The sequence below is a fragment of the Pelodiscus sinensis genome, chromosome 5 (genome assembly GCF_049634645.1).
Source record: "Pelodiscus sinensis isolate JC-2024 chromosome 5, ASM4963464v1, whole genome shotgun sequence".
Lineage (NCBI taxonomy): Eukaryota > Metazoa > Chordata > Testudines > Trionychidae > Pelodiscus > Pelodiscus sinensis.
The window spans coordinates 89,647,856-89,675,443 of NC_134715.1; the positions used below are offsets into that span (position 1 = coordinate 89,647,856).

At 39.5% G+C, this 27,588-nt stretch overlaps 2 protein-coding genes across 14 annotated transcripts in view; one reads left to right on the plus strand and one right to left on the minus strand.

Annotated features, from left to right (window-relative positions):
* Positions 1–338: 338 nt before the first annotated feature.
* Positions 339–26,498, plus strand: GNPDA2 (glucosamine-6-phosphate deaminase 2). 9 transcript variants are annotated; one of them, XR_012904310.1, is made up of 9 exons: positions 340–503; positions 5,517–5,678; positions 7,221–7,322; positions 8,448–8,630; positions 8,976–9,160; positions 11,552–11,726; positions 18,512–18,609; positions 25,463–25,603; positions 26,362–26,498. XR_012904310.1 is itself a non-coding variant. In XM_075930502.1 (8 exons), the coding sequence occupies exons 2-7, from the start codon at positions 5,555–5,557 to the stop codon at positions 18,574–18,576; spliced, it is 834 nt and encodes a 277-aa protein (XP_075786617.1). In that variant the 5' UTR covers positions 340–503; positions 5,517–5,554; the 3' UTR covers positions 18,577–18,609; positions 25,463–26,491. The 9 variants fall into 9 exon arrangements, 7 of the variants coding, with proteins under 7 accessions (XP_075786623.1, XP_075786617.1, XP_075786618.1 ...); XR_012904311.1 differs by lacking the exons at positions 25,463–25,603; positions 26,362–26,498 and adding an exon at positions 17,294–17,380 and having other exon boundaries at positions 11,571–11,726; positions 18,512–18,530; XM_075930502.1 differs by having other exon boundaries at positions 25,463–26,491.
* Positions 21,470–27,588, minus strand: part of GUF1 (GTP binding elongation factor GUF1) — a 53,904-nt gene continuing 47,785 nt past the window's right edge. For all 5 annotated transcript variants that reach the window (XM_025187372.2, XM_075930489.1, XM_075930488.1 and 2 more), the window contains 4 exons: positions 26,485–26,586; positions 23,942–24,061; positions 22,539–22,575; positions 21,470–21,632 (listed from right to left, as the gene is read on the minus strand). In XM_025187372.2, the coding sequence (XP_025043157.2) occupies positions 21,495–21,632; positions 22,539–22,575; positions 23,942–24,061; positions 26,485–26,586 (397 nt within the window). In that variant the 3' untranslated portion in view covers positions 21,470–21,494. The remainder of the gene's footprint in view (positions 21,633–22,538; positions 22,576–23,941; positions 24,062–26,484; positions 26,587–27,588) is intronic.

The window sequence follows — 27,588 nt, forward strand, 5'->3', positions numbered from 1 at the left end:
CTTCCCCACCCTGCCTAATACCCTCAGGGGCAAGATGCCTCCCGCCACACGGCGAGTATCTAACTCCGCGTCTGCCGCCCGCTGGGCTCAGGGGGATTTTACACCCCGCCCCCCCGCGGCGCAGCGTCTAGCCCTGGGCTATCCCAGGAAAGCAGGTGGGCGCCTGCACCCCGCCGCTCCGGCAGCGCCCTGAACCGCACACGCGGACCCCGCTTCCTCTCCCCCGCGAGCCGCGCCCCGCGCCCAGCACAGCCGCTGCATCCACTACCCCCGCCCCGCCCTGAACTGCGAACTGTCTGCGCACGCGCGGGACTGCCCTCGAAAGAATCCCTGCAGCGCATGCGCGTAACCGGCTGCACCCTCGCGCTCACTTCCGATCCTTCAGAGCGCGCTTCCGCTGCAAGTTCAGCTGATCTGCGCGAATTGTGGCTCGACGCGCGCGCGGGGAGTTGCGTGGTTCTGGCTCCGATCGCTGCCGGGGCCCGCCTTGCCGCCCTGCTCCCGTGAGTGCTGCCCCCTGCGGTGTCGCGGTGGGGGCAGGGGCTGTGGCGGGGAACGGGGTACGTGGGGCAGGAAGGGGGTAGCCTGGGTGTGCTGGGGGCTGTGGTGAGTCACGGGGCGCGTGGGGTTGTTGGTCGGGGCCAGTGGTTTGATTTGGGACGGAGGAAAATGAGGGGTGGGGTGCCGCTGGGAACAGGACTGGGCACTTACCTTATGCTGCCGCCTCTCTTTGAAGATAAAGATTCCAGGACGAGTCACACCTGACCTTGTGGGGGAAAATCGGGGTTTTTTAAAATTTGTTTAAAGTTTTTTTCTTTTCACAGATCTGTTTTATATTAAATCTGCATTTAATGTAAATTATGATAAGGCCTACACTTACTATGATTGCTTACAAAGAAATAAAAAATCCTATGCTGAATCCATGAGTTTCTATCAAAAACTTAAAGGTTTCTTGCCTGTAAAAAGAATCGAGGGGGATATTTAACCCTTGAGGGCAAGCTTCATGAATATGGAACAGTAGATCATGTGCTTTATTAAGGGCCTCATCTTGAAGAAGATCCAGAAACTATGCTACTGGGTGCAAGAGACTGACAAAGACATCACAACCTAGTCTGGGACTCCAGAGACCATTATGTAGCTCAACAAGTTCATTCAGTGAGCTAGCTAATAATCTTGTTTTATGGCTTTTTCACTACCTAAGCCCTGATTGACTTAGTTCTTGAACTATAAATATTTATAATTCCACCCATCATGGAAACTTTGCAGGTAATGGAAGAATACTGATTTCCCAGTAAGTGCCAGCCCTTGCTTTTGGATAGTTCTGGGCATTCAAGTAAATAGCCTTCCTCTGTCAGCTTCCCTACATACATTGAAACAGAAATTCACTAGTTTCTCAAACACTTCTCTTGGTCTCCACACACTAAAATAGTACAGTGTGAAACTAGAATTTGTGGAAGTGTTAAACCGGATTTTGAAAGAAGTAGCTTCTTCTTCAGGAACAGAATGATTTAGACCAAATGAAGAAAATATTCTTACTTGGAAAATTTATTCGGGAGTTTGAAAAAGCAGATAAATGTCTTTCTTTTCCAGTCTATGAATTAAAAGGAGGGTGGAGATGAGATCTTCTACTTTTAAAAGTTTGAAGGACAGCCTAAGTTTGAAGGACAATAACTTAGAATACTGTCTTCTTTCAAGAGAGTTCTGACATCTAGGAACTTATGCTCAAGTCACTTTCATTTAGGCTAGGGGTGGGGAATCTCTTTTGGGTCAGGGGCTAGTAGATTTTGTGTGCTCCTGCCCTGTGGGGAGAGGGCAGTGAAGGGTACTGGAATATTAGCATGGGTTCCTCAATGCTGGGCGAGGGGGGCCTGATCTTGGATTAGACCAGTGGTTTTCAGCCTGACCCCAGGGGGTTTGCAGCTTGTCTTGAGATTTCCAGAGTTCTGCTTCTCCATTTAAAATTGTTTAGGGATTTGCAAATGAAAACAGTTTGAAAATCTCTGATTTTTTGCATATTTGAGAATTTTCCTGGCTGACACGAAATAATCAGTTTAATTAACTGTTTACAACCAGGCCTGGCCTTGCTTAAATATATGTACTTACAGTATATATATCTAAGGTAACAAAAAGATGTATAGAATCTAGTATGTGTTCAATTTAGTTATAAATCAGTATATTTTTATGGTTATAACAACCAGTGTGAATGCATCTTGATTTAGAAAATAATTGAAATACAAAAATGGAAAAGTTCTTCTTTAATGAAGGCTTTTCCCTTGATCTAAAGTGCTGATTTAAATCACTCTACCGTGAAAGATTCCATATTGTCAAGTGTGTTTGTATATTAGTCCATGGTTTGTCAACCGTGTATCTGCTCCACAAAGGACTTGAACTTTCTTGAGTACTGTGGGGTAGAGGAGTTAACGTTCTGTGTTAGGTAGCCGAGTTAGTCTGTACTGGATAAACTTAAAAAACAACAAATAGTCGGGTAGAACTTTAAAGACGAACAAAACTATCATTTACATGTTTGGTTATTCTTTAAAGTTACCAGACTACTTGTTGTTTAAGCTCAACAAGAGGAAGTAAGTTTTGATACCTCATTGTCATAAACTGTGTATGTTTTCATGGCTACTAATGAATGACGGGAGGAAACTGATGGTGAGCATAAACATATTTTCCTACCTGTAGTCCTGTGGCACCTTAGAGATAACAAAAAGACATAGATGAGTTGGAGTTGTACCCATGTAAGCTCATAATTCTATATATTTTTGCTAGCCTCTAACTATCTAAGGTGCCACAGGACTACTCATTTTTAGTTACTAATGTGGCTACTCCTCTGAGACTTCCTAGCTGTGGCATTCACTAGTATTACAAAACTGAGAAATAGTAAACATTTTGGCTTTTCTGTAGGCAACTTATGTAGTTGCTCTCATAGAAAATTCTATAGTTCAAGTAATATAGGTAGAGATATCTCATTTTCTGTTTAGCATTTCTAGTGTGGAAGTGTCTGTATTGATCAATACAGGTAATCCCTGGTTTAAGAACATATGATTGATTGAAAGAGGCCTCTTAGGTCTTGTGGGTCCAAGTCCCTTACTCTCAAAGACAACCCATTCATAAATGTATCAAGGTTCATTTTACAACTAGCTAAGTTGTTTGTGCTCCCTTCATTAGGATGCTTTTCCAGAACGTCACAGTTGATATTCATTTGTCCTGTGCTAACATTGCTGTTAAATATCTCTTCTCCTTCCCTGATATATTCATATCAGACCTCTCAGACCTTTTTTGCTTCAAAGCCTGAGCTCTTTTGGTCTTCAGAAGATAACTTTGCTGTTCTCTCTACCTCCAACCCCCAATCTTCCTTAGTAGCCCTTCTCTGATTTGTCAGTTTGAATTATTCTGACTTGAATTTGGGTGAGCAGATTGGTTTGCTAAAGCTCTACAGATCTAGGTAATGCAGCTGTGAAAGCTTTTCCATATGACCATTTTCTAGGAGAAATTAGTATAGAAGCTCTTCACTACATTTGTACTATCCCTGACCCCTCACCGCCCGACTGTTAAGTGACTGCAAGTTATGCAAAGTTAGTGGATAATTAACTTTGTTAATAATAAGAATTCCCCCGAGCACGTGACTAAGGCACAATAGGTTCATAATCAACAGTACACAGGGAGGGATATGGCTAACATCATGTCGTTGACTGCCCTAACCTGGGATTGGGTACCCATTTTGCAAGAGGGTGAATTGGAGGTAGCCTTTCAGTGTGAGCAAGATTCAGTCTAGGGATGTAATAGTGTAGTCAATTAACCAAAAAGCAAAAGCTTATAGGTTAATGCTATAGACTACACGCATTTCCCTCTTCCCTCCTCCTCCCTCACCCTCCCTCCCCCGGCAACCAGTAAATTTTTTAGTAGGCTGGCAGCAGCCCGGCTCAGTTCTGGCTCATGCCGACTCTGGGACCTAACCCCTTCTGTGGCTCTGTATTTGAAGTGTATTAGGAGCTGGGTGGGTGGCCAGGCAGCCTGGCTCGGTTCCAGTTAGCGCTGGGTCTGATAGCTCAGACCCTCCCCCCAGATGGGCTGCTGTCACCCTGCACTGTTGCCTCTTTATCAGAGGCAGCAGCACAGGGCGACGAGCAGCCGGTCTGCAAGAGGAGCTGGTTTTTATACTGGCTCCTCTCGTGGACTAGCTCTCACCTGGCACCCTGCGCTGCTGCCAGTGCCGCTCCCAGGGACTATAGAATAGTCCACTAACTGATAAGAATTAATGAAGTTACTTGACAATTCCACTAACCGATATTGAACATCCCTAATTCAAACCCACAATTTTCAGGATTGCAGTCCAGTACTATAATCACTCAGTTGCCACACATGGTAGGATATTTACCTAATATATGGAACAATTTTTCCCTTAGATGGAATAGAGGTTCATTTACAACATATTGTCTTCTTCCAAGCACAATCTCTTTCTCAAGTCAGAGAAGAAAACCTGTGTATATTAGTCATGAATTGAAACTTATATTTGTCTAAAATCCAGGACTTGCTATATTTACTCCTGAACCAATGCCAGAAAACACTGCTACAGATCAAAAAGTGACATTTTTGAGATTTAAGATCTTATAACACACCTTTCAATCTTATCTTTCAGTGGGTGAAGCATTTTTTAGCTTTAGCAGGTCATGTGCTAATGGACCTTAATGATGTAATTGTGATTAAACCTGCCAGTCTTTTGTTTCCACATCCTGTCATTGATAGGGAAACTAGAAACAGAGATAGCGCATCTCACTTGTTAGTAAACTCTTTAAGCACTCAAGTTCAATCAGTTACGGAAGAACAAGTTATAACAAAATGCTTTGTAAAAATTACTTAACAAAGGTAATGTAGCACTCCTTATACTGACGACAATATGCAACTCTTGATTTTTTTTTTCTTAAAACAAGCTACTGGTCATGTCCTCATTTTCCAGTAGAACACACATTAAGTCTCCAATCCTAAAAGCATTTATTTTTGTGAGTTGTTCCCTTGACTCATTTGAGTTCATCAGAAGTCATTTATAAAATTCTGTGTGTGCAACATCAAGGCATTAAAACTTTGGGATAGAGAGTTGTGTGTTTTAAAAGTAAAGTGTCTATCCTCATTCTCTTTCACAATTTTGCCCTGTGGTTTAGAGGTTTTTTTTAATTAATGGATCAATAGGTTATATTTACTGATTTAGTTGTGTTTCCTGGTCTTCTGTAGCCTTTTCAGTCACCCAAAATGTTCCATTTAGTTGTCTAATTGGAACCTGAGGGAAGACAAATTACTTGAAATAATTTTTTAAAGTCATTAACTGAGTGCATAAACACATAAAAACATGCTTTTTTTAACTACCCTGCATTATATTCTAGAAATATGAAGCTTGACTTTTTAGATCTTCATGGTCTTTTAAAATAACATGTAAGGGTAAACTAAACCTATCTAATATTTCACTCTATTTTTCCGTGTTACGAGACTTTAAAAAATAGTTTCTGTGTTTTTCACAGGTTTAACCTCATTTTTTTCCTGCAAACTGTTCATCAAAATGAGACTGGTAATTCTTGATGACTATAATTTGGCAAGTGAATGGGCAGCAAAATACATTTGTAATTGTATTATCCAATTCAAACCAAGTCAAGGAAGGTATTTTACCCTTGGTTTACCAACAGGTAATACTTTTTTTTTTATTGTAAACTCATGTAATTCATTAATTACAGAAATGTTTGGTGTCTAGTTAGCCACAGCAATAAAGATCTTAGATATTAAGTAGGTACTTAATTGCATAAAAGTTCAAACATGCCTAATTCAAACTTTCAAACGTTATAGTCCTGTAATATTGTGTATTTCAGTATGTCATAGTTTTAAAAAGTGAAAAAAACTTCACTGGGTCTTCTGAGAAGAAGGTAAGGTTTTTTACAACTGTAATATGGAATGGACACTTGAGTTTACAAACTACAGTAGATTTCTGATAGTCTGGCACCTTTGGGACCTAGGTGGTGCCAGATTATCTGATATGCCAGAGTATCAGGAAGTACTGCATACTCTCAACCCAGTCCCCTCCACCCCCTCTCCCCCAGCCTTATGCTCAGGTCCCCGGAGCTGCCAGTACAACCATGCATCTCCCTCCAGGCACTGGGACACGTGTGCTGAGTGGTCGGCTTTTCAATCAGCTGGCTGGGACGTGCATAATCCGATCCCTCTCTCCCTCTCCCCTTTCCCAGAGCCAATCACCTCCCATCTCTGCTGTAACCCAATCTCCCTCCCCTTCCCTAGAGCCAAACACCTCTCCTCCCTGCTGTAGCCCACTTCCCCCTTTCCCCCGAACCTTATGCTCGGGTCCTGGAGCAGCCGCATGTCTCCCTTCAGGCGCAGGGGCACGTTTGCTGAGCGGCCGGCTTTTCAATCAGGCTTTTACATAACCCAATCTCCCTTCCCTCCCCCCCCTTCCCAGACCCAAACACCCTTCTTCCCTGCTATAACCCTCTTGAGAGTGGCTGACCTGAACAGTTTCGGGTTATGTCCCGGTTCCATCAGGAGCGCTTGCCATTTTGATGCTGGACTATCAGGAGTGACGGACAATTGGGTGCTGGACTGTTGGAGTTTTACTATTGGAGATATGTAAGAGTAGGTTAGATAAATGTCTGTCAGGGATGGTCTAGACAGTATTTGGTCCTGCCATGAGGGCAGGGGACTGGACTCGATGACCTCTCGAGGTCCCTTCCTGTCCTATGATTCTATGATTCTTCTGTAACATGGTAGCAGAGTTCGACTTATGAAGGGTTTATGCAAGTGTTTCTGAACCTTTTTAAGACTGAGGAACACCAAACAATATTTTTTTAATGAGGAACGCCAAGGATTTTTTTGTTGAACCAAAAAAAAAGCGGCTTGCCCCTTTAAGGGCAGCCATTCCCAGGGGAAAGTTGTTGAGCAGAGCAAAACAAACAAAAAAGGACGTGGAAAAGAAGTTAAGCAAAAAAAAAAAAAAACCAAAACAGTTTGCCCTTTTATCAGGAAAGCAGTCATTACCCTTTTAAGGGCGGCCATTTTGAACTCTGCTTTCCACGGCACACCTCCAACTGCCTCGCAGCACTCTAGTGAGCCGTGGAACAAACTTTAAGAAACCCTGGTTTATGTTGTTCAGCTTTGCAAATACATCTAAAAATGGCTTAGTGGCATACAAAACATCAGACTAATAAGCTTATTTTATACAGGGAGCACACCTTTGGGATGCTACAAAAAATTGATAGAGTATCACAAGAATGGAGATCTTTCTTTTAAATATGTAAAGACTTTCAATATGGATGAATATGTAGGTAAGTTATATTTCAAATATTAAGAAATACTGCCTATTCTGATAACTATTTTCTGCATTAAAATGATAAATCATCTTCCTGAGGTTTGAATAAAGCACAGGACTGAGAGTTATGAGATTCAGGCTTTGCTGCAAGTTTTGTATAACTCTAGGCTAGGGATGTAAGCAAGCTGTCTACTGCCCAATAAGCATATGCTTACCAGGTAGTCGAGTAGTGTCTCGCATACTTGCTTCTCCCCGTCCCTTAGTGCCTCTGTCAGAGAGAGGAAGCAAGCGGGGGGGAGCAGGAGCCGGTGGTGCTGGTGGGAAGTGGCTTAAAAACTGGTTCACCCCAGCACTGTCTCCGCAGGAGGGCAAGGGGAGACAGAGGTACAGCAGGGAAATGGCGCGAATGGGGACTAAAGCAGTCTCTGTGCGTGCCGGGTCTCTCAAAAGCACTACAGGGTTCTTGCTACATTTTAAAGGCAGAAGTGCAGCAGTTGGAATCCAGGGCGAGCAGGGACTGCTTGAGTCCCCACTTGACCTGTGTTCCTGCTGCTCTTCTGCCTAGAAATGTAGTAAGAACCCTGAGTGGCTCTTAATACATTTAAAAGGCAGAGGCACAGCCAGAATAGCGAGCGCCCCACCTTCCCCTTATCAACTAATCGAGTAGTCAAAGGAAATTCCATCGACTACTCGATTAACTCAGTAATTGAAATTTAACATCCCTACTCTAGGCAAGTCTCTTTAGCCTCCATATCTCAGTGTCTTTATCTTCAAAATCAGAATAATAGTTGAGTAGATGTTGAAGCTAAATTCAGTATTTGTGAAGTGTTTTGAAACTTTCTTATGAAAACTTCTTCAGCATGGATTTTTGGGCCAAATTTTTTCTTTATTATATTTTGTATAGTTGTATGTGACTATGCCAAGTGAGTTTAAAACACTATTCACTCTACACTGGTGTATTCATAAGGTGCATGGAAATGGAAAATCATATGCAGTCTATAAAATGCTTCCATTTATTTGATTGGTGAGACTAGATTTAAGAAATGCACTGTACATTTCTTGCCCACTATGTTTTTCTATAAAACTGGAAGTTCAGTTTTAGTAAAATCTATTTACATTTTGCTTTAAATGTTGTTTCCAGGGCTTCCAAGAAATCATCCAGAGAGTTACCATTCTTATATGTGGAATAACTTCTTTAAGCATATTGACATAGATCCTAATAATGCTCACATCCTTGATGGGAATGCTCCAGACTTACAAGCAGAGTGTGATGCATTTGAAAAAAAAATTGAAGAAGCCGGGGGAATCGATCTATTTGTTGGAGGTAGGAGAAACCTTTGTAGAAGTGATAACTTGTCACTGTTTTAATACATTATTGAATCATTTCACGTCACTTCCAAAACTAAAATTGTGTTTTATTTTGAAGCAGATAGTATTAGATACCTCCCTGTCTTACACTAACATGGAGAATCAGTTTGAACCTGAAATTATAGTATTGTTAGTATCCAAATTTTAATAACTAATTAATTTAATAATATACCAGTTTTGACTCCTGCCTTTATTTTCATTTGTAAGTTAGAAAATTCAACCACAAATCTTTTCTTAAATATTTTGTAGTCTTCTCAGGAAACCTGAATAATTGTTTCTGTTTTTTGTGTGTCTTGTAAAGGCATTGGTCCAGATGGCCACATTGCTTTCAATGAACCGGGATCAAGTTTAGCTTCAAGAACAAGATTAAAGACTTTAGCAATGGACACTATTTTGGCAAATGCTAAGTACTTTGATGGAGACTTATCTAAAGTTCCAACTATGGCACTAACAGTTGGTGTTGGTACGGTGATGGACGCTAGAGAGGTAAGAAGTCATTGTTAGTTTAATTTGCACGTGTCCATATTCAGGACACCAAGCAAAGCTTCATCAGTATAATTACATGCAATCATAATTAGAATTAATGCAAAGATCTTGAAGGAATAAATAACCAGTTAACAATACATTCTTGAAATTGATTTTAATAAGCTTTTATTTATTATTTAGAGGTTTATTTCAGCTAGGCATTTGGTAGTAAGTGATTATTACAAGTTTTTGTGGCTGCTTTATATTATTATGAATGAATACATTTCTTAATAGTGGGAGTAGTGTACATTCTTTATAGTGAAACATGTCAACAGTAGACTCTCAACATTTAGGTGATCCATTAAGAAGGCCCATAGCGAATAAAGGATCTTTTTTAATAGTGCCTGATTTTTTCTGAGTTTGGGGTTTTTATTTATGCCATTACTAATAATACTGTGCTCTTCCAAAGCAGTACTGAACCAATTCTCCATTATTGGATTGTGTATGTGGGGAAAGTATTCTCTTTGATAGAGAATTTAAACCAATATAATACTGGCATCACTCCGACATATTATAGAATTCTGGGATTTTTTTCAGTTTAGCTTTTGTAACTTTAGAAGAGGTTTAGTCTACTCTATACCACAGAGTAGCACACTTACAGCAGAAAGAATATGTCAGTATAACAGTTATACTGGTATGATTTTAATCTGTATAATTAATCAAATTGTCATATTGAGAGCACTGTGCTTTTTGGAGATCTCTTGCAGATGAGATTTTAAATTGAGATCCTGATCACTTATATATAACTATAGTACCTGTATAATTCTTCATTCAAAAATGTCTAAAGGTCTTGGATATATTTTCATGTATATGATTTACCTAAATTTACCCTGTAATTGTAATAGGAAGTTATAGAACTGTAACTGACGACATTGGTCCTTCCTGTAACATCTGAAACTGTTGCTTGGATTTCTTGTGCAACTGTTATCGTTTCTTCCTCGGGATGGCCGTTTCAGTAATGACTAAACTAATCATATGTATAGTTTCTGTATTTTTTTAAGTCCCATCTAGTTTTATTTTATAAAAAAAATGCTGTAAGATATTTTTTGTTACAAGGAAGATTTGTACAGCGATCTCTGGAACTGTGAATTAAGTGTTGTCCAGTAATGTGTTCCATGTCCTTGTTGGCATGGATTATTGAGACAATAAGTACATTACTGGTAGGGTTACTAGAACTTGATCAGCTTTTACAGATCAGCTTTAGTAACTGTATAGTTAAAGTAGCTTCAGGGGGTAGCCAAGTTAGTCTGTTACAGAAAAAAACAACAAATGGTCTGGTAGCACTTTATAGACTAACAAAACATGTAGATGGTATCATGAGCTTTTGTGAGTACAGCCCATTTCTTCAGATGACTGGAGTTGCTTGAAAGTCTAAACCAAAGGAATTTTCTGGCATACTTCTGGCTTTCACTACACACAATAATAAATAATAATAATAAACAATGAATACTTTGAGTAGCTCAGTGTTATGTTGTATGGTATCTAAATGCATGTATGTTGTCACCTTGAATGGTGCGCTTGTGGAAGTTGTTGACTATTAGGTATCACCATTTTTGGCTGATATCTCGTAAGTGTGGGATCAAGTGGAATCATTTTGGTGCTTGGATATTAGCTATTATGGTGCACATGTTAAAATATGAAGGTAAATATATTTTTTCTGTTAAAAGTAGTAGGTGGTCAGTAGAGAATATGTAAAAGAACTGTTCATCTTTTCAATACTATAGGATTCCATTAGCTAAGCAGTACAGGTTGGACCTCCCTCATCCGGCACCCTTGGGACCTGACCCATCCCGAATGAGAGAATTTGTCAGATCAAGGGAAGTCCCTGCCACCAGCATCCCAGGATGCTCCCTCTCCCTGTGGCTGGCCCCATTCCGGCCCCACTGCCACTGGCTCCAGCCTGCAGAGCTTGGACTTGGGCACTGGCCCACTGTGGCTCCCCAGGAGCAGAGTTTCCCTGCAATCGCTGCAGCTTCACTTCTCCTCTGCCTGACCAAGAATCCCCAGGGACAGGGCTTGCTGACTGCCTGTTTCTGCCATGCTCTGTCGAGGATCCTCGGGGATGAGGCTTGCTGATTGCCCCGCTTCTGTTGCGCTATGCCGGGGGTCCCTGGGGACGAGACTCGCCAGTCCCACTCCTGCCCTGCCTGTCTAGGGCTCCTCGGGTATGGGATTTTGCTCCTGGGCACCGGGGCTCTTTGATCCAGCAAGATCCGTGGTCCTGCGAGACCGCAGATGTTGGACCAGAGTGTCCCAGATTTTGGAGGTTCAATCTGTAAGTAATAACTGATTTGGGAATTTAAGGTAAATTGAAAACTCACCCTCTTTATGTGTGTTTGTATTATCTACCAGGTTATGATTCTCATAACAGGTGCCCATAAAGCTTTTGCCTTGTACAAGGCAATTGAAGAAGGGGTCAATCATATGTGGACAGTTTCTGCTTTTCAACAGCACCCCCGAACTATCTTCGTATGTGATGAAGATGCTACTTTAGAATTAAGAGTTAAAACTGTGAAATACTTCAAAGGTGAGCACTGATTTGAAACAGAATAGGTTCTCTGTGTGACTAATCAGTTAAAAATGGCTGGGGGTTAAATCCCTGTCTCCAAGTGCACCATGTACAACTAAAAACAGTTACCATATTCAAATATGAAATGTTGAACTTAGTATTTGAATATGTTACAGTGGCTAATGGACTTAACCTCATTCCTTTCATGCAGGAAACAAAGTACATGATCCTTCATGTACAGTACATTTTCTTTGAATGGAAACTGTTTCCTTTGTCACTTGCAGTTTGCTCTATTGGCCATATATTCTTCAACAGCACTTTTTGGAAATGTGACTTTAGAGGATATAGCTTGTTGCTTTCAGAAGTGTTGATTTTAGAATTGCTGGAAAGTAAAATTTGGGTTATAGAAAACTTGATAAATAATGAAGGTTAATTCTGTATCATTTCAAACGGCTGCTTCTGCTATGATTTGCTGTATTTGCCATTTTAACTTATTTCTCATGCATTGTTCGGTGAACTAGAATTTTGGAAGTTTCTAAGGCCAAAATGTAAGCCTTTGAAATCACTTGTGAAGACGTTTTGGCTACCATATATTTTGCATAACTGAATCTTGTGCACTCTAAATTGGGTGGACAATGAGGCTGTGTCTACACTACAAAGAAAAGAATCTGCAATTTGCATATCTTTTTCTGCTTTTCCTTCAGAAGAGGCTTTTTCGAAATTTGGTGTATCTACATGGTGCCAAATTTCGGAAAAATGTCCTCTTTTGGCACAGCCCTTCTTTCTCATATAACAAGGTTTACAGGGATGGCAAAAGAACGTGTCCCCTTTTCTGAATTTTTTTTTCGAAAAGCGAACGTGTTCCTTGGACATAGCATAGCTTTTCCAGGATACCAGAGGTATCCCGGAAAACAGCTGCAGTGTAGATGTAGCCTCAGTGACTCATGGGCTGGACAGAGTTCACCTGGGTTAGCCCCCGGTGGGCTGACAGACCTCTTGATCCACAGGTCTGGTTGCTCGCAGCTCTCATTGGCTGTAGTTTGCTGTTCCCAGACAATGGGAGCTGTGGAAAGTGGTGGCCTGGCTGTTCTGCTTCCCACAGCTCCCAGGATACTTTTGGTGAACTGCGTTCAGCCTGTTGGCTGCTTATTGTTCAGACCTGGTATGTAATCTAATGAGATCCTTATATTGATTTTACATGTATCAATAATTATATCAAGTATATTGAGTTTAAAGTTGTTTTCTTATCACTAATTTCACTGCCTTGTTTTTGTATGAGCCTTAATGCATTTTCAACGAGTGCCTTTTAAAAATTACACTAATTACATAAACTGCTGCTGCTAACAAAGATTGTTTCACACCAATCAGGCTTGTTTTATTGTTCTCTCTTATTATGCTATGGATTTTGAGGATAAGACATTCATGTAATTAATTTTATGGTAGATAGAAACTGAAGTTTCTTTATTTTTTGAACATCTTTCTTGGACACTTACTATTTTGAGATGTCTATGAAATCTGGGCTACTGGCTTTTTTACTTGAATTGAAAATATTCTTTTTTTCTTCTTCCAAACAAATAATTCTATGTATACTGTCAATTTAAGAAAAGAAGGCCACATTTTGGGATTTCCACACACTACTCTGTTTTCTTTTTACCACAGTTATCATCAGTAGCTCGTTTTTTGAATTAATTTATGAGTATCTCGTTGCTCTGAGTATATTTTGGCTATATGTTGAAAAAGTAAATTTAGTGCTTAACAGTGTTGAACGTCTATTGAATGTAATTTCTTATCACTAGTCTATAATCTAGAATTCTAGTCAAGATTGCTTGGGCACATAATGAATACTAAAACTTGACTCAAAGCCATAGTTAGAGCAAGCTCTTGATAAATGTGTCACTTACAAACTTATAACTAAATTTAAGATGTTAATGAAAACACTGCATTTATATTTAAAAATGCACATATATGTATGAATATGTATTCATACTTAATTGTTAGGTTACACTATAATGTATTTGCTTCTTTAAGTATTTTTTAAAAAACATCAGTCATGTTAAACTTACTACTTGTCGTAACCTCAACTAGTATGGGAAGAGACAGGTAGACTTCTGACTCAGGCCACTGAGAAAAGGCAGTGTCAGCCAGGATTAGTAATTAGAGTCCTGATCTTCAGATCATTAACTCTTTTCAGGGCCTCAAGATATGTTTAAAAAATGACTATCCTGTTTTAGTTACCTACCGTTCTTTCACCATCTTCAAAGCTTTCAGACATTTTGCAAAATTTCAGCTATGTGCAAACTCTAGCACAGTAACTCTGCCAATATTGTGTATCGAAGTAGTTAACAGTAACTGGAATAGCTAGATCTTATTGTAGCCCCACATCCTCTTTTCACTCATTCATAACTTTTCAGTACCTTACCTTTTGGCCTGCTATCTTCCATACTTGGTGTCTAACAATATTTGTTGAAAGCACATGTGTAGGAGGAAAGGAAAGCTTTCATATGCTTTTTCTGTAGAATGAAAAAACTTGATGTATGCCCAAAACAAATAACCAGACTATTTTAATCTGGATACAGCAACATCAGTTAAACTGTGAAAACTGACAGCAAATAATTTTCAGAGGAGTGGAGTGAATGCTTCAAGTTCTTAAACTTTTAAGAGCACTTCTAAAATTTGTACCATCTGCATCTGTGGGATACACACTTTAGGAAGGATGGAGGAAGGTGCCTGCACAATTTAAGGTATTTTATTCTTTCCAAAAGAGGTTAACAGGCAGTACACTATCCAGTTGTTATATTTCACTTGGACATAATCCAACCTACCCAGTAATGTAGGCCTTTCCTCCTACTCCAGGTAATGTTTTAAAAGCATAACCATTTGGATCATCTGTTTGAAATACATTGGGCATTGAATCCCAGAATTCAGTGGGACTTGTAAAATCTAGGAAACCTGAAATCTATCATCAAGAAGTGGGTCCCCAGCCAATACCTGTTGGGAGGGTGATCCTGATGCTAAACTCTTGCTCCTTCCTCTGTGGAGAATGGATATTTACTCTCATTTGATATGTGAAGCTTGTAAATATAAGACTTGTGCCTCTGAATGTACTCTCACTGAAATGCATATCTACTAATGGGGAAATTGAATATGCTTCATAAAAGCACCGGTATAGTACTTACCAAAATTTGTGCCTCCAGGAAATACAGATGAGTGTGTGTTCTTTCCCCACTTTTTTAGTAAAAGGAAACCAGGACGTCAAATGCAAAAAATATAAATGCAACTTTAAAGTATGGTTCTGTTCTAAAGGACAACACGCAGTCAAGCTGTGGAACTCATTACCGGGGATATTGTGAAGACCAAAATTTATAAAAGCATTCAAAAAAGAATTAGATAAGTTCATGGAGGATAGATTTGTCAATGGCTATTGGTCGAGATGTAACACCATGTTCTGAGTGTCCCTAGCTGCTTGCCAGAAGCTGGGAATGGATGATAAGGGATGGATCGCTCTATGATTGCGTGTTCAATTCATTCCCTCTGAAGTACCTGGTATTGGCCACTGTTAGAAGACAGAATACTAAACTAGTTGGACCATTGATCTGACTCAGTGTGACTGTTCTTAAGTTTTTAAAAGTGGTTGTCTGCCGTTGCGGGTTTCCCTCTGTATCATGCATCTTTTGTACCAAATGTATTCAGTTACCATGCTTCTAGTTTATTTATTTATTTAGCTGCTTACCCTACAACCTGTAGCCTTGATTGTGGGCTTGACTTTTTCCATTTCTCACCTCCACTGTCTTCAGACAATGTAAAATATATACTGCCTTCCTTGGGTTTACACATAAAGAGCCAAATGAAGCTGAGTAAATAATTCTCTTAAGGCTAGATCTTTCACTCTGTGTCCTAATTGTATTGGTGAAAAAAGTTATCATAAATGAAAATTTGCTATTAAATGAATAGATGACTCTGAGTGACATTGGGAGCAGATGCTGTGTAAGGAGTTCTTCAATATGATTCCTTTTGCATAATAGAACATTAAAGGAAATTCATGTTACTATATCTGTAGTAACAGTTAATTGAGCACTTCATATGCACATAATATACAGGTAGTCCCCGGGTTATGTACAAGATAGGGACTGTAGGTTTGTTCTTAACTTGAATTTGTACTTAAGACGGAACTGGAGTTCAAATTCAGCCGCTGCTGAAACTGACCAGCGGCTGACTACAGGAAGCCCGAGGCAGAGTTTCTCTGCCCCAGGCTTCCTGTAGTCAGCCGCTGGTCAGTTTCAGCAGCAGCTGAATCTGGACACCTGGGACAGAGCAGCTGGAGCGCGGCCGGGACCAACCCGGCAAAACCCCAGCTGCTCTACCCCAGGTGTCCCCAAGTCAGCTGCTGCTGAAACTGATCAGCGGCTGATTTCAGGAAGCCTGGGGCAGAGAAACTCTGCCTTGGGCTTCCTGTAGTCAGCCACTGGTCAGTTTCAGCAGCGGCTGACTTGGGGACGCCTGGGGCAGAGCAGCTGGGGCACTGCTGGGTTGGTCCAGTAGCACCGAGGAGCGGCACTGCGGGACCAACCGGCAGCGCTCCAGCTGCTCTACCCCAGGCGTCCGCAAGAAAAGCCTGGTCTACTGGGGGGGGGGGCCCGACCAGGGAAGACCAGGTGGCGGGACCCCCCAAGCAGACCAGGGAAGACGCGGGTGGCGGGACCCAGATGCGCTGCAGTCCCGTCGCCTGGGTCCTCCGCGGCTTTGCTCCACGTTTCCCTGGTCTGCGGGGGGGGGGGGGGAGAGGGAGGGAGGGCGGGCAGCAGACCAGGGAGACGCAGAGCAGCTTTTCTCGCCCCGGAGGACGCGGGCTGCGGGACCGCGCCGCGTCTGGGCGGTCCTGCCGTCCGCATCCTCCGGGGCGAGAAAAGCCACGTTTGTAAGTACGGAGCTGACATAAGTCGGATCTGCATAACTCGGGGACCGGACCGCCTGTATTGTATATTTCTTGATCTTTCAGGTCATTGGTCTTTGTTCTGAGAGTCTGAGATCATGGAGGTGTAGTAATAAACATCTTCCGTTAGTAATCTTAAAACTCAGGCTGTTATAAACATATCAAAGCATTGTGTAATCTGAATTTCTTGTGGTGAAAAGCTTTGGATTAAGAGACTCATGCGACAATATTGCAAACACTCGTTAACTTAAACACAAATACACAGATGCTTTTGTTGGTCTTTTTATAAGTTTCTACTTGAAACTGGAACTTTGTTTTAAATAATGGACTTGCATGCATATCTAATAATTGATTACAGAATTGTTACATTCCCAATTCATAGCCCTATTTAGTTCATTTGTAAGTATTACTGGGATAATGTCTAAGAATAACTCAGGAATAGCATGTTACTGCTTCTGCCTAACTGAATTAATAGCTAGCTGCCTGTATAGAGCTTATTTGGCCTTATGAGCGCCCATTTGTGTTTTCTCTATTTCAATCCATAGTATTAATGAATATACCTATGTGAAGTAAAATCAGCAAATAAACAATCCAGATAGAAAATGTATGCTGATAACTAAGTAAAACTGGCACTGTTGCTTTTTCCCCCCTTAAGGTTTAATGCATGTTCACAATAAACTTGTGGACCCACTGTACAGTATGAAAGAAGAAAACTGAAGAAGGAATTGAGGAGGTACTCCATGTGGGTAAACAAAACAACATTTTTAGGTAGCAGACAAAAATACTGCTATGCATATATGCTGAAAGCTGGCTAAAATGGGGAATCTTAAGTACTGTATTTTTTTAAAACAATCCAGTATCTGTACATTCACATTCCATATCTGTGCAGTGTTGTATTCATAGAATCAGTGTTGTATTGTGCATTTTGTTTTAATATTTTGTAGTTGTGATTTCATTGGCAGCCACAGTAAGTAAACAAGAACAGAGCAAATATAAAGGGAAGTTGCATACTATGAGAAATAATAAAATCAGCAGCATACTCTTAGCACAGCAATGTATGGTTTACATGGAAGAAAATTACACTTTAGCTTAAGCATCATTCTCTGGCTCCAACAGTGCAAAATACACTTCTCATTTTCTGTATCCCAGTACAGGCACAATGCTTTTGGCCTTTCACATGTTAAACATTATGGACTTGTAACAGATGCACAACTTTGGTTATGAAGTGCACTGTTTATATCTAATACACATTTTGCATTTTGGTTGCCTTAAATTAATCTTATGCCAATAGTTTCTGGGCATTTAAGTCCGATTGTACAATATTCAAGCAAATAATGGTATGGAAACAGTGCCTAAAACTGAAATAGACCCCTTCAAACTGTTACAATAACTTATTCTTCAATTATGTGCATATTGTACTTCTGCCATAGCACTTTTGTTACACGTTTAAAGTTTATTTAAGAATTTATATTTTGGGAATTGAGCTCGGATTTGAGCTCTATAGATAATGAATACATTCAATATGTTCCTCTTTGGTGATTGTCTAGTTACATTAATGATGTTGTAATCGAAAAACTGTAAAGAGGGGAAAGGAGTTAAATGCAGTAAGTTAATACCTAAAAATCCAAATGGCTGGAGTTGAAACAAGAGATTGTAAACAATTGCTTTAGATTACTAGCCATTACTTTGCATCGGAGATTGGTATAAATGCTGAACTAAGAATGCTACTCTTTTCTACTGTTACACCAAGTAAAGTTGAAATTCACAAAAAGATTACATTTGTTTTGTTTTTGATGTCAACTGTGGTCTGAGAATAAACATTTCAGGTTTCAAAAACAGGTTTGGTGAAAGGGTATTTTGTGCCTTTTTATAGGTGTGGGCAAAATTAACATTGTGCCAAACCAGCTCCTTCATGCCAGCAGTAAAATTCCCTTTTAAAAATCCATGGAAAGAGATGGACTGACCATGATGGTATGTTCCTCTTTGTGTAGTATAACATTTAAATAGAAGTCTTCACTTTCAAAATAGCATTTTCTTTAGTGGAAAAAAGTGAAATCCATTATTTAACCATAAACTTACCATAAATGTGGATTTGTTTAATAAGCTTTGAGCTGTAATTTTTTTCTACCTGTCTCCTTTAAACACATACCTAAGTAAAAACTGGATATTGATATTTGATTTTCCTTTTTGATATTTTTATCAGCTTTGTTAGCCATAGTTATACTGAAACTAAACACAAAATAACCTTTCCTGCTGAAGTGCTTCATATTTTGAATTCTCTGTTTACTGGACTGACTGAAGAATCCTACTAACTCTTCCAGAAAGACTTATCAGTGTGATCCAGCCTATGATGACCTGTGTGAGAGAGATTTCAGGATTTCACATGCTTAGTAGATGAATGCTGCAATAGTAAAAAAAAAAAAAAATCTATTACTGGTCAAAGAGCTGCTGACATACATACACTTTTTTCCTAAAATCACAGCCAGTGAAGACAAGCTGTGTAATGCTGTGAACTAAATTAATTTTAATTTTACATCTGACAATACTTTCTCAGAGTAATAGTAACTTGATATGTTTGCTTTATAGCTATAATTAAGCCTGATCTATCTTTTGGTATTGTTTGAATTAAAGCAGAAAGCCATATGTAATCTTCCTCTAAACTGTTCACTCTAAAACAAGTTTGCTAATTGCACCAGCTTGTTTACAGTCTTTTCAAAGGACACTTATCTGTGTTTGTCTGGACTTCAATATTTAGCTGGAGCTAAGTACAGAATAGTTGGCTTTTCACCAGTAAGAAAAGGCTCTGCAAGTGATGAGCTGTGCAGCCTGTCTGCCCCGCTTAAAGGATGTTAAGGAATTCATTGCTGTATGTGCAATAGTTTACTAAACTGTTCTAGAAGTTGTTCCTAACCCTATGATCAATAACATGGCGTATATCCTACTATTTTCTGAATGGATATGCTGCCTCAACTAGTCCGCTTCCCTCTATGCCAGCAAAACAGGCTATCCACTCCTACTCTTTCAGCGGGTGGCTCAGTGGAAAGTAATGGCAGGATGGTTTTAACCACAGCCATAGGCTCCCTCACAGGAGCAGAGTCTCTCTCTCTCTCTCTCCTCTCCCCCCCCCCCCCCCCCCGGGGTGCAGTCTGTGTGTAGGTCTTTGTATGAGTGGGTGATGCAGGCCAGTTTCTGGAAGATTCCCCTAAAGGTAAGTGTCCCCAGAACTTACTGACTGGAACCTAAAGCATTTGTAAATAGTATAGATGCCCTTTTAAGTATCAAGATGTGTGATGGCACATCTTCCAGGGAAACTATGTCCATTCAAGAGTGCATGACCAGCAGGTGTAGCTCATGAGTTGCCTATCACCGTCAGGCCTCAGCACCTCTTAAAACTATAGACCACTGTCTGATGGTTTGGTTTTTTACTTGGCAGGTGTGGGGGCTCCTGGCTTCAGTATGGCAGTTGCTGGAGTTGGTCGGACAGGATTATTTGTAGGTAACCTTAGGGTTGTTCCTAGATGAACATGGGCCAGCCACAGAACAGGCTGCATCAGCTGCAGGAAGAACCACCCTCTAATGGATAAGTCTCAAGGGACATGCTGTGCCTGATAAATGCCATAGTGTTTATCACCTTGCCAAAGCGGTTGCCAAGAGCATCTTCAGTAGCAATCCCACTTTCCCATTGTAGAAGCTAACCAGATTTTTGTAGCTGTTAGGTGGCTGGCTGTGGTGGAAAAAATAGTAGGTCACCAGCGGGGTAGTGACAGGCATGATTTGGGCTCTGGGACCAATACAGTTCAGCTGGTTTATGTTTGTGCTCTGCTGGGGAGAGGATTTACATGGGTAGGTGAGAGACATTTGTTTTGAGGCTCATAACTGGATTTCTTTCTTTACATTTCCTACGGCATTTCTAAATGACTGTGTGCCCTTGTTTGTAGTGGAGTATTTCTGATTGTCCCATGCCATGCTGTTTTATCATGGATCTGGCTCTTTTAATAAACACAAAATACAGGTATTTACCCTGACTTCAAGAAAAAACAAAGCTAAATGTATAACAACTCTGTGCCCTCCCCTCCTCCCCACCACACACTTCAAAACAGACAGATACTTCAGAAGCATCTCAAACTTTTCAAATTCTTGCCATAAATTAGGTGCATATCTTCAATATGACCTAGACAAGAAGTATGCCCTACAAGTTGCTATTTACCTGTATCCAGGAGGTAGATGATCAGAAAAGGAGTAAAATACGATGAGTAGTGTCCCTTACATAATCTCCTACTACTGGGCTAATTATCTATGTGCAAGTGGAGAGCTGTATTGTTTCTCTAATTATCAATTCCTAAATTGTTTTATTCTTGCTGAGGCAGTAAGTGTTTAGGTTCTATTGCTTCACTAATGTAGAACTGGTGTGCCCTTTTCTTTGTACATACATAAAACAATTATTACCCTAAACTCCAAAGAATGTAGTTCCAGGAATTTGAGAGCCAAAGTGCACTTTCAGGGGAAGGTGGTCAGAAAAGGAAGTTGGGGGTTGGTTAAGAGTGCAGTATCTGGAAACAAGCTCCTGCTGGGCCTGGATTTCATGTAACCCAAAATAATTCTAATTCTACTTTGTCACATTTACAAGCATTTGAACATATTACAAAATAGTGTATGGCAAAATCTGAAATGTAGACTTCAAGTATTCTTCCAATTAAAATGTGTTCTCATTATAGCTCTGGCCCTATGTAAAAATGTACAATTAAACATGACAGGTCATGCTAACATACCCCAAGCCATAAGTTATATTATTGTCATCCTGCCTTTTGCCCAGCAAAAACTAGATGAAGCATCATAGTTGCAGAGTTTATTGCCACTTATTTTTCAGATTGTCTCTTAAGAACACTTATAAAGGCATCTTTTGGCACTTCCACATTGCCAATTTTCCTCATCTTTTTCTTCCCTTCTGCTTGCCTCTTCAAAAGCTTCATTTTCCGTGTAATATCTCCACCATACTATTAAATAGGAAAGCTGCATTAGGTTTTTATATATACTACAGTTTAAAAACATTAAAAGATGTGCTATACAGAAATCAGTTTTTGAAATGATGTAACCTAAGATCAGTTCAACTCCCAACAGTCACCCCAAATTACAATATTTAAAGAAGAAGAGGCGCCAGTGAACAATCTATAATTTAGGCATTCATACAAGCAGGAGATGATTTCTTCCATTATCTCATCTATCACACAAGCTTGTCAAGAGAGGCTATAGTGGTTTGATACCTGCTATGACTAAGGAAAGTTGTGTTGTGTAACTTTTCCGGGATATCAAAATAGTGCGCAGGTTACTTAGAAAAATATTTCAAAATAGCAAGAGACTTGTGTAGATGGGGGGGAGTAGCCATTTTGGGATACCTCTAGTATCCTGAAATAGCAGTGCAGTGTAGATGTACCCCCTGCCATGTTTAAGCATTACATCCTTTAATCTGTATAATCTTGACAGCCAAACTCAAGCCTAGTCACAACCAGTCTCTACAGGGAAATGTTCAAACCATCTGCTCATCCATGTCATTTGGGAAAACTGTGGGATAATGAATGATACTCTGTGTATAATAGATGTGCAGCTTTGAAAAAGTGGTCAGTTTCTCTGAACCACAGTGCAAGTACAATGAAAGTAGTTACAACAGACTACAAAGGGGAAACTAGTTTAGAATGAAAATCTAAATATAATGGGATAAATAAGATTATCTTGTCACTGGGGCTTGAAAGAGTGAGAGAGAAGTGAGCCATGAGAGAAACTAAGTGCAAAAAATGAAACTGTGTGGTAGGGGGAGGAGAGGGCCATGGGAGAATAAAGAAATAAGATTATATCCCCCATCTGAGCCACTTCAGCAGTCAATATTCAAATTGAGAAATACCTACACATTTTGCCAGAACATTCTTTCTGTAAGCTTTTACCCTGTAAGAGAGAAGATACCATATATCTGTATATATCAATATATCAGTGCATTTCCTGCATGCAAGACCAACTTTATTTCATGAAGTACCCAGTACTAGCCCCAAATCTATAGGTGGCAAAATATTTGGAGGTAGTTTTTCTAAGTTGCTTGGATGGTATGTATACAGATCACCGTTTCTTTTCAAATCTTCTAGTCCAAGTCATTTAGAGAGCTAAGCCTCAAACTATGATATTTTTGAATTCTGGAGGCATCTATCAAAGCATGTATAGATATTTCAAATTGACTTTCACACTTGAAAGTTTACAATATGTCACTATGCAAAAATAGAAAACCTAATGGAGCCAGTAGCACAATTTTATTGCAAATGAACTGATAAAAATGGGCTACCATCTATATGATTAGCTTATTAAATGTGCTGTGATTTCTATTATTAATATTTTAGCGTATATTAAGCAGTGATTCGTAATCATTTCCACTTGACACTCAAAAGCCACCTCGGGTTACTTACCACAGCACAAATCCCACAATCCTTTGCAGCAACAAAAGCTGACTGCACAAGGATCACACCAAGAAACCATAGTTGCTTTGGAGTGAACAGCTGGCTGGTATAGCATGCATTACACTTTCTTTGGAGTGGGCCTTTGCTCAATTCCCAGGGTCTTAGTGTTCACCATCTACTTGTTTTGTTGGTGGGAAACTATTCTACCCATCCCAGAAATCACTCTATTGTGATTCACTGTGCTCAATCCAACATTGTATTGTCTGGTTTTATACCGAATAAGTTTATAATACAGGCAGTCCCCGACTTACGCGGATCCGACTTACATCGGATCCGCACTTACGAACGGGGCTTTCTCGCCCCGGAGTTCGAGGTGGCGGATTGCTACCTGCGAGCTCCGGGGCGAGAAAGCCCCGTTCGTAAGCTGCTCCGGTGCCCCTGGTCTGCTGGACGGTCCCCAGCAGACCACAGGCACCGGGACTGAAGCCACAGCAGCGGCGGGTTCCCGCGCTTCTGAGGCTTTGCTCTGGCAAAGTCCCTATCTTGTACATAACCCGGGGACTGCCTGTATGACAATTTTCTTCTGTAACTTTACTTATATCAAAATAATACTAGATTCAAATCTGAAGATCAAATATTAGTCTTCTACATAAATGAGAAAAAAAAATGTAGACCAACACACACAAGTTTTCCACTGGATGCCAAAGGGGAAAACTTCCTGCTGTTTTCCCTCAAGTAGGTAGATTTTACAACAAAATCTGTAATTATGGCTGCATGGACAAATTTAAAAAATATGTAAGAAAATTAGATAAACATTTCCTCATATCTTAAAGATAGCCAAAGACAAGAAAAAAGATGTAACTTACGTTTCTCTTGCAATGACTTTGCTGCCAAGAGTAGCCTGGATGGCTATTTCAAACAGCTGTCTAGGAATAGCATCTTTTAAACGTTCACACATAGCTTTACCAACAGCATATGCTTTGTCTCTGAAAGACAAATTCGCTATTGTTTACATTTGTATTTTTTATTCCCAAATCAATTGCTTTCAGCAACATTTTTAAAAGTTTCTCTTAATTTATTAGTAGACATTTTATCTTTTTTAAAATATATATATATACACACAAACACCCCTTATTTCAGATTTTGAAAGTACTGTTTTTTTATGGTCTGAAAACAAAGGAAAATTTTATATTATCATGTAGCAAAACATTTGATAGCAAGCAGTTGCTGAAAATGTTTTACAGAGTTTAATACAGCAACAGTTGAGATTCCCTTTATCTGAAGAATACATAGCTTCAGTTTAATGCTATAGAGATAGGTGTGTATATTTATGGTAAGAGATACTGGTAGAATCCAAGAATTTAGGTTACCTAATTCTTTCCATTATAACATATGCAATCAATCTATAGTGTGAGGAGAGCCTGAAAAGATACAGCCATAAGGGAAAATGATACTGAGTGCGATTTAAGAGTAAAAGAAAAAATGTTTTTAAGGATTAACTTAAACAACAAATGGTCTGGTAGCACTTTATAGACTAACAAAACATAGATGGTATCATGAGCTTTCGTGGGCACAGCCTACTTCTTCAGATGACTGGAATTCAGACTCCGGTCATCTGAAGAAGTGGGCTGTGCCCATGAAAGCTCATGATACCATCTACATGTTTTCTTAGTCTGTACTGGATAAACTTAAACAACAAATGGGCTGATAGCACTTATAGACTAACTCAGCTACCCCCTGAAGTTTCTAATGTTTTTAACGTTAGTTTTGATTAAAGGAAGCAATTCAGGAGTGAGTTCCCAAACACAGAAGGTGTGTCTACACTGCACCGTAACTTGAAATAGGCAATTTGCATAGCTCAAATTGCTTATCCTATCTTATTTCAATGATATTTCGAAATAGATTAATTTGTCTACACAGTGCCAAATTTCAAAATAAAGCGCTATTCTGAAATGTCTCTTACTCCTTGTAGAATGAGGTTTACAGGGATGTCGGAATAGCAAGCCCGAAATAATGGGCTTACTGTGAATCCCAAAATTGCATTGCAGTGTAGACATAGCCACAGAGAAGTGCGTGTTTAGAAGTAATAACCAATTATGAAGAGATGCAGATGAGAGAAAATACCAAGATTTTAGGAACAGAGTGAACAAATGGAGCAACAAATAGGCATAGGTTTAATAAGAGAGGCTAGGGAACCAATGGAAAATTCTGAAAACCAGATTAAATTAGAGAGTTGATTGCAAAGATGAATGAAACAATCTTCTTAGAGTAAGACAGTTTTCCTTTGTTATTCTGATACTCTGAAGTAAAAAAAAAAATCCAATAATTTAGAAAAGACTGTAGTTTGTCATGACAGAAATTAACTAAAGTGTAAATATGATTTTCAGTAACTGCAGATTGAAATTGAGACATCCTGGAAGGAAGAGAAACTAAAAGAAGAGAACTAAGGATACTACTCAAGATAATAATTGGAAGAACAAGTGGAAAATTGTAAAGACTAGTAGAAATAAAAAGCACCAAATAGAAAGGTAGGAGTCCACTGAGGAATGCAGAAATCTGGAAACACCATCTTCCTTGTCATCATTATATTTCATAAACCTAATTCATGAATCTCGTATTACAAAAATGTTATTCTGAAATGGGGTTGTTTCTGCCTTCATTTTGTAAAAGTTTACCCCCAATATGATGCATTTTCTCAGCCTTCTGTGGCTTCTCTACTCACCTTTGAGGCCTTCAAACTTAAATCATTTTTAAGTCTTTTTGGTGAACTTCCCTCAGGGTCCAAAACCAATAAAGGGTCAAATTTAGAGACATTGTCCTAAAATAGGATAGACACTCTTCATGGGAAACAACCAAAACATCATGTACTGCGGGAAGTTGCAACCAAATGACTGACTTTACATGTTCCTATGCAAGTTCCATATGTTGTATCTAATACCTCATTAACTAATTAAATTTAGATAATTGCAAGTTTACATGGCATTGATGTAATCTAGAGTATAAAACAATTGACAACTGTTAATTGTATATCTTTGTAAGTTTGAGTCCCTTATTTTCAATGATTCTCTCTACAAAGTCTATGGGCCCCTTTTTAGTTTTTACCTATTTTAAGTGCTCTTCAAATGATTGACAAATTTTTCCTTAATGTGAACTCTTTGCTTGTAGGCAATTACCCTTTCCTCTTATCATCTTCCCCTTTTTCTAGTTAAGAATTTGCATCTTTCTAAAGTCAAACATGTGATTCTTAGTTCCCTCCTAATTACAAAATGTCTCCCTTCTTTTGCAGATACCTGAAAGGTGGCTGCATGATAAAATCCTGATTGCTCTTTCACTAAAATACTGTGAAAATATAAATAAATAAGAAGCCCTTTTTATTTACCGAGAAATATTCTTCAGCTAACATACTTACTTGTGTACTACAGTTCCCAATTCTTCCACAGAGTTCCCATTTAAAAGAATATCCATTTTGACAAGGTCTGCTGTCTGGTACCCTGCATCTTCATAATCAAAACTAAAGGGAAAAAGTTTAAAGTCAACTGCTATGTTGTAACTTATACTATATTTTCTCTCCCTTTTAGGCTTTTAGTATTTGTCTTACTAAAATATGCATACAAAACATTTGGATTTTCATTATAGAAGGTATGCTGCCATTTTTAACTGTATTTTAATTTATCTGTTCTCTCTCCAAAATTAAATGCTAAGTACACTGCAAGCAAAACCTTGCTCTAACACACAGGCAGGCAGCACCTTTTCTTCTACCCACTGAGCAGGATCCATTATCTCCACTGGATACTTCAGGATCCCCTCAGGGATGCCAGATATAAGAAATCTGTTTCCCAACAACTCAGCATGAAAGTAGCAGTGAGGAGCTTCTTTGGACCAACCTTAAAAGCCTCATTCCTTTGAAGCTTCTCCTCCCTCCATGTCACAGCAGCAGCAGCGCCTTTATACATTCTGATGCCATAAGAATCCTAAACCTCAAAACAAACTCTGGACTGGTTTTTATATGCAGAACCTTTGCTTTCCTTCTACTCCTGTCAGGTTCTTACACTCAGTTTGCTGCCAGACCCCTTTCTTTCTCCAGCCACCACATTTCTCCCCATTCTCCTCTTTCTTTCTATCCACGCTCTTCTCTTCCCCATCTTCTCTCCCTCTTCCAGTTCAGCCACATATGATTGGGTGTTGTCTCCGCAATATTAATACTATATTCATAAAACATTTTAAGAACCAAAACAAAACACTTCACTACAACAAGCAGAACCACCACAGCAAATTTTCAATCCTGTCACATAAGCCACAGAGTTCTCTTTTGCTACCCACTGAATTATAGGAACTTCCATTAAATTGCAATCTCATTTGGCAGGGAACTGTCATTCTTACTACAGTAATGTATCTAACACAATTGTGGATATCAAAAAAATAAATCATGATCCCAGCATCAAAGCATTTAAGCATCTTACTACTAAATCTTCTGGGATCAGGTTTCCATAATGAGGCACTTATATTTGCCGGC

What these genes read in the sequence shown, in the direction of transcription:
- GNPDA2 (XM_075930502.1), top strand. Translation starts at nt 5,555, where the DNA reads ATGAGACTGGTAATTCTTGATGACTATAATTTGGCAAGTGAATGGGCA. An exon ending in CAATATGGATGAATATGTAG is followed by an intron (nt 7,323 to 8,447) that starts GTAAGTTATATT and finishes TGTTGTTTCCAG; the next exon opens with GGCTTCCAAGAAATCATCCA. An exon ending in AATCGATCTATTTGTTGGAG is followed by an intron (nt 8,631 to 8,975) that starts GTAGGAGAAACC and finishes TGTCTTGTAAAG; the next exon opens with GCATTGGTCCAGATGGCCAC.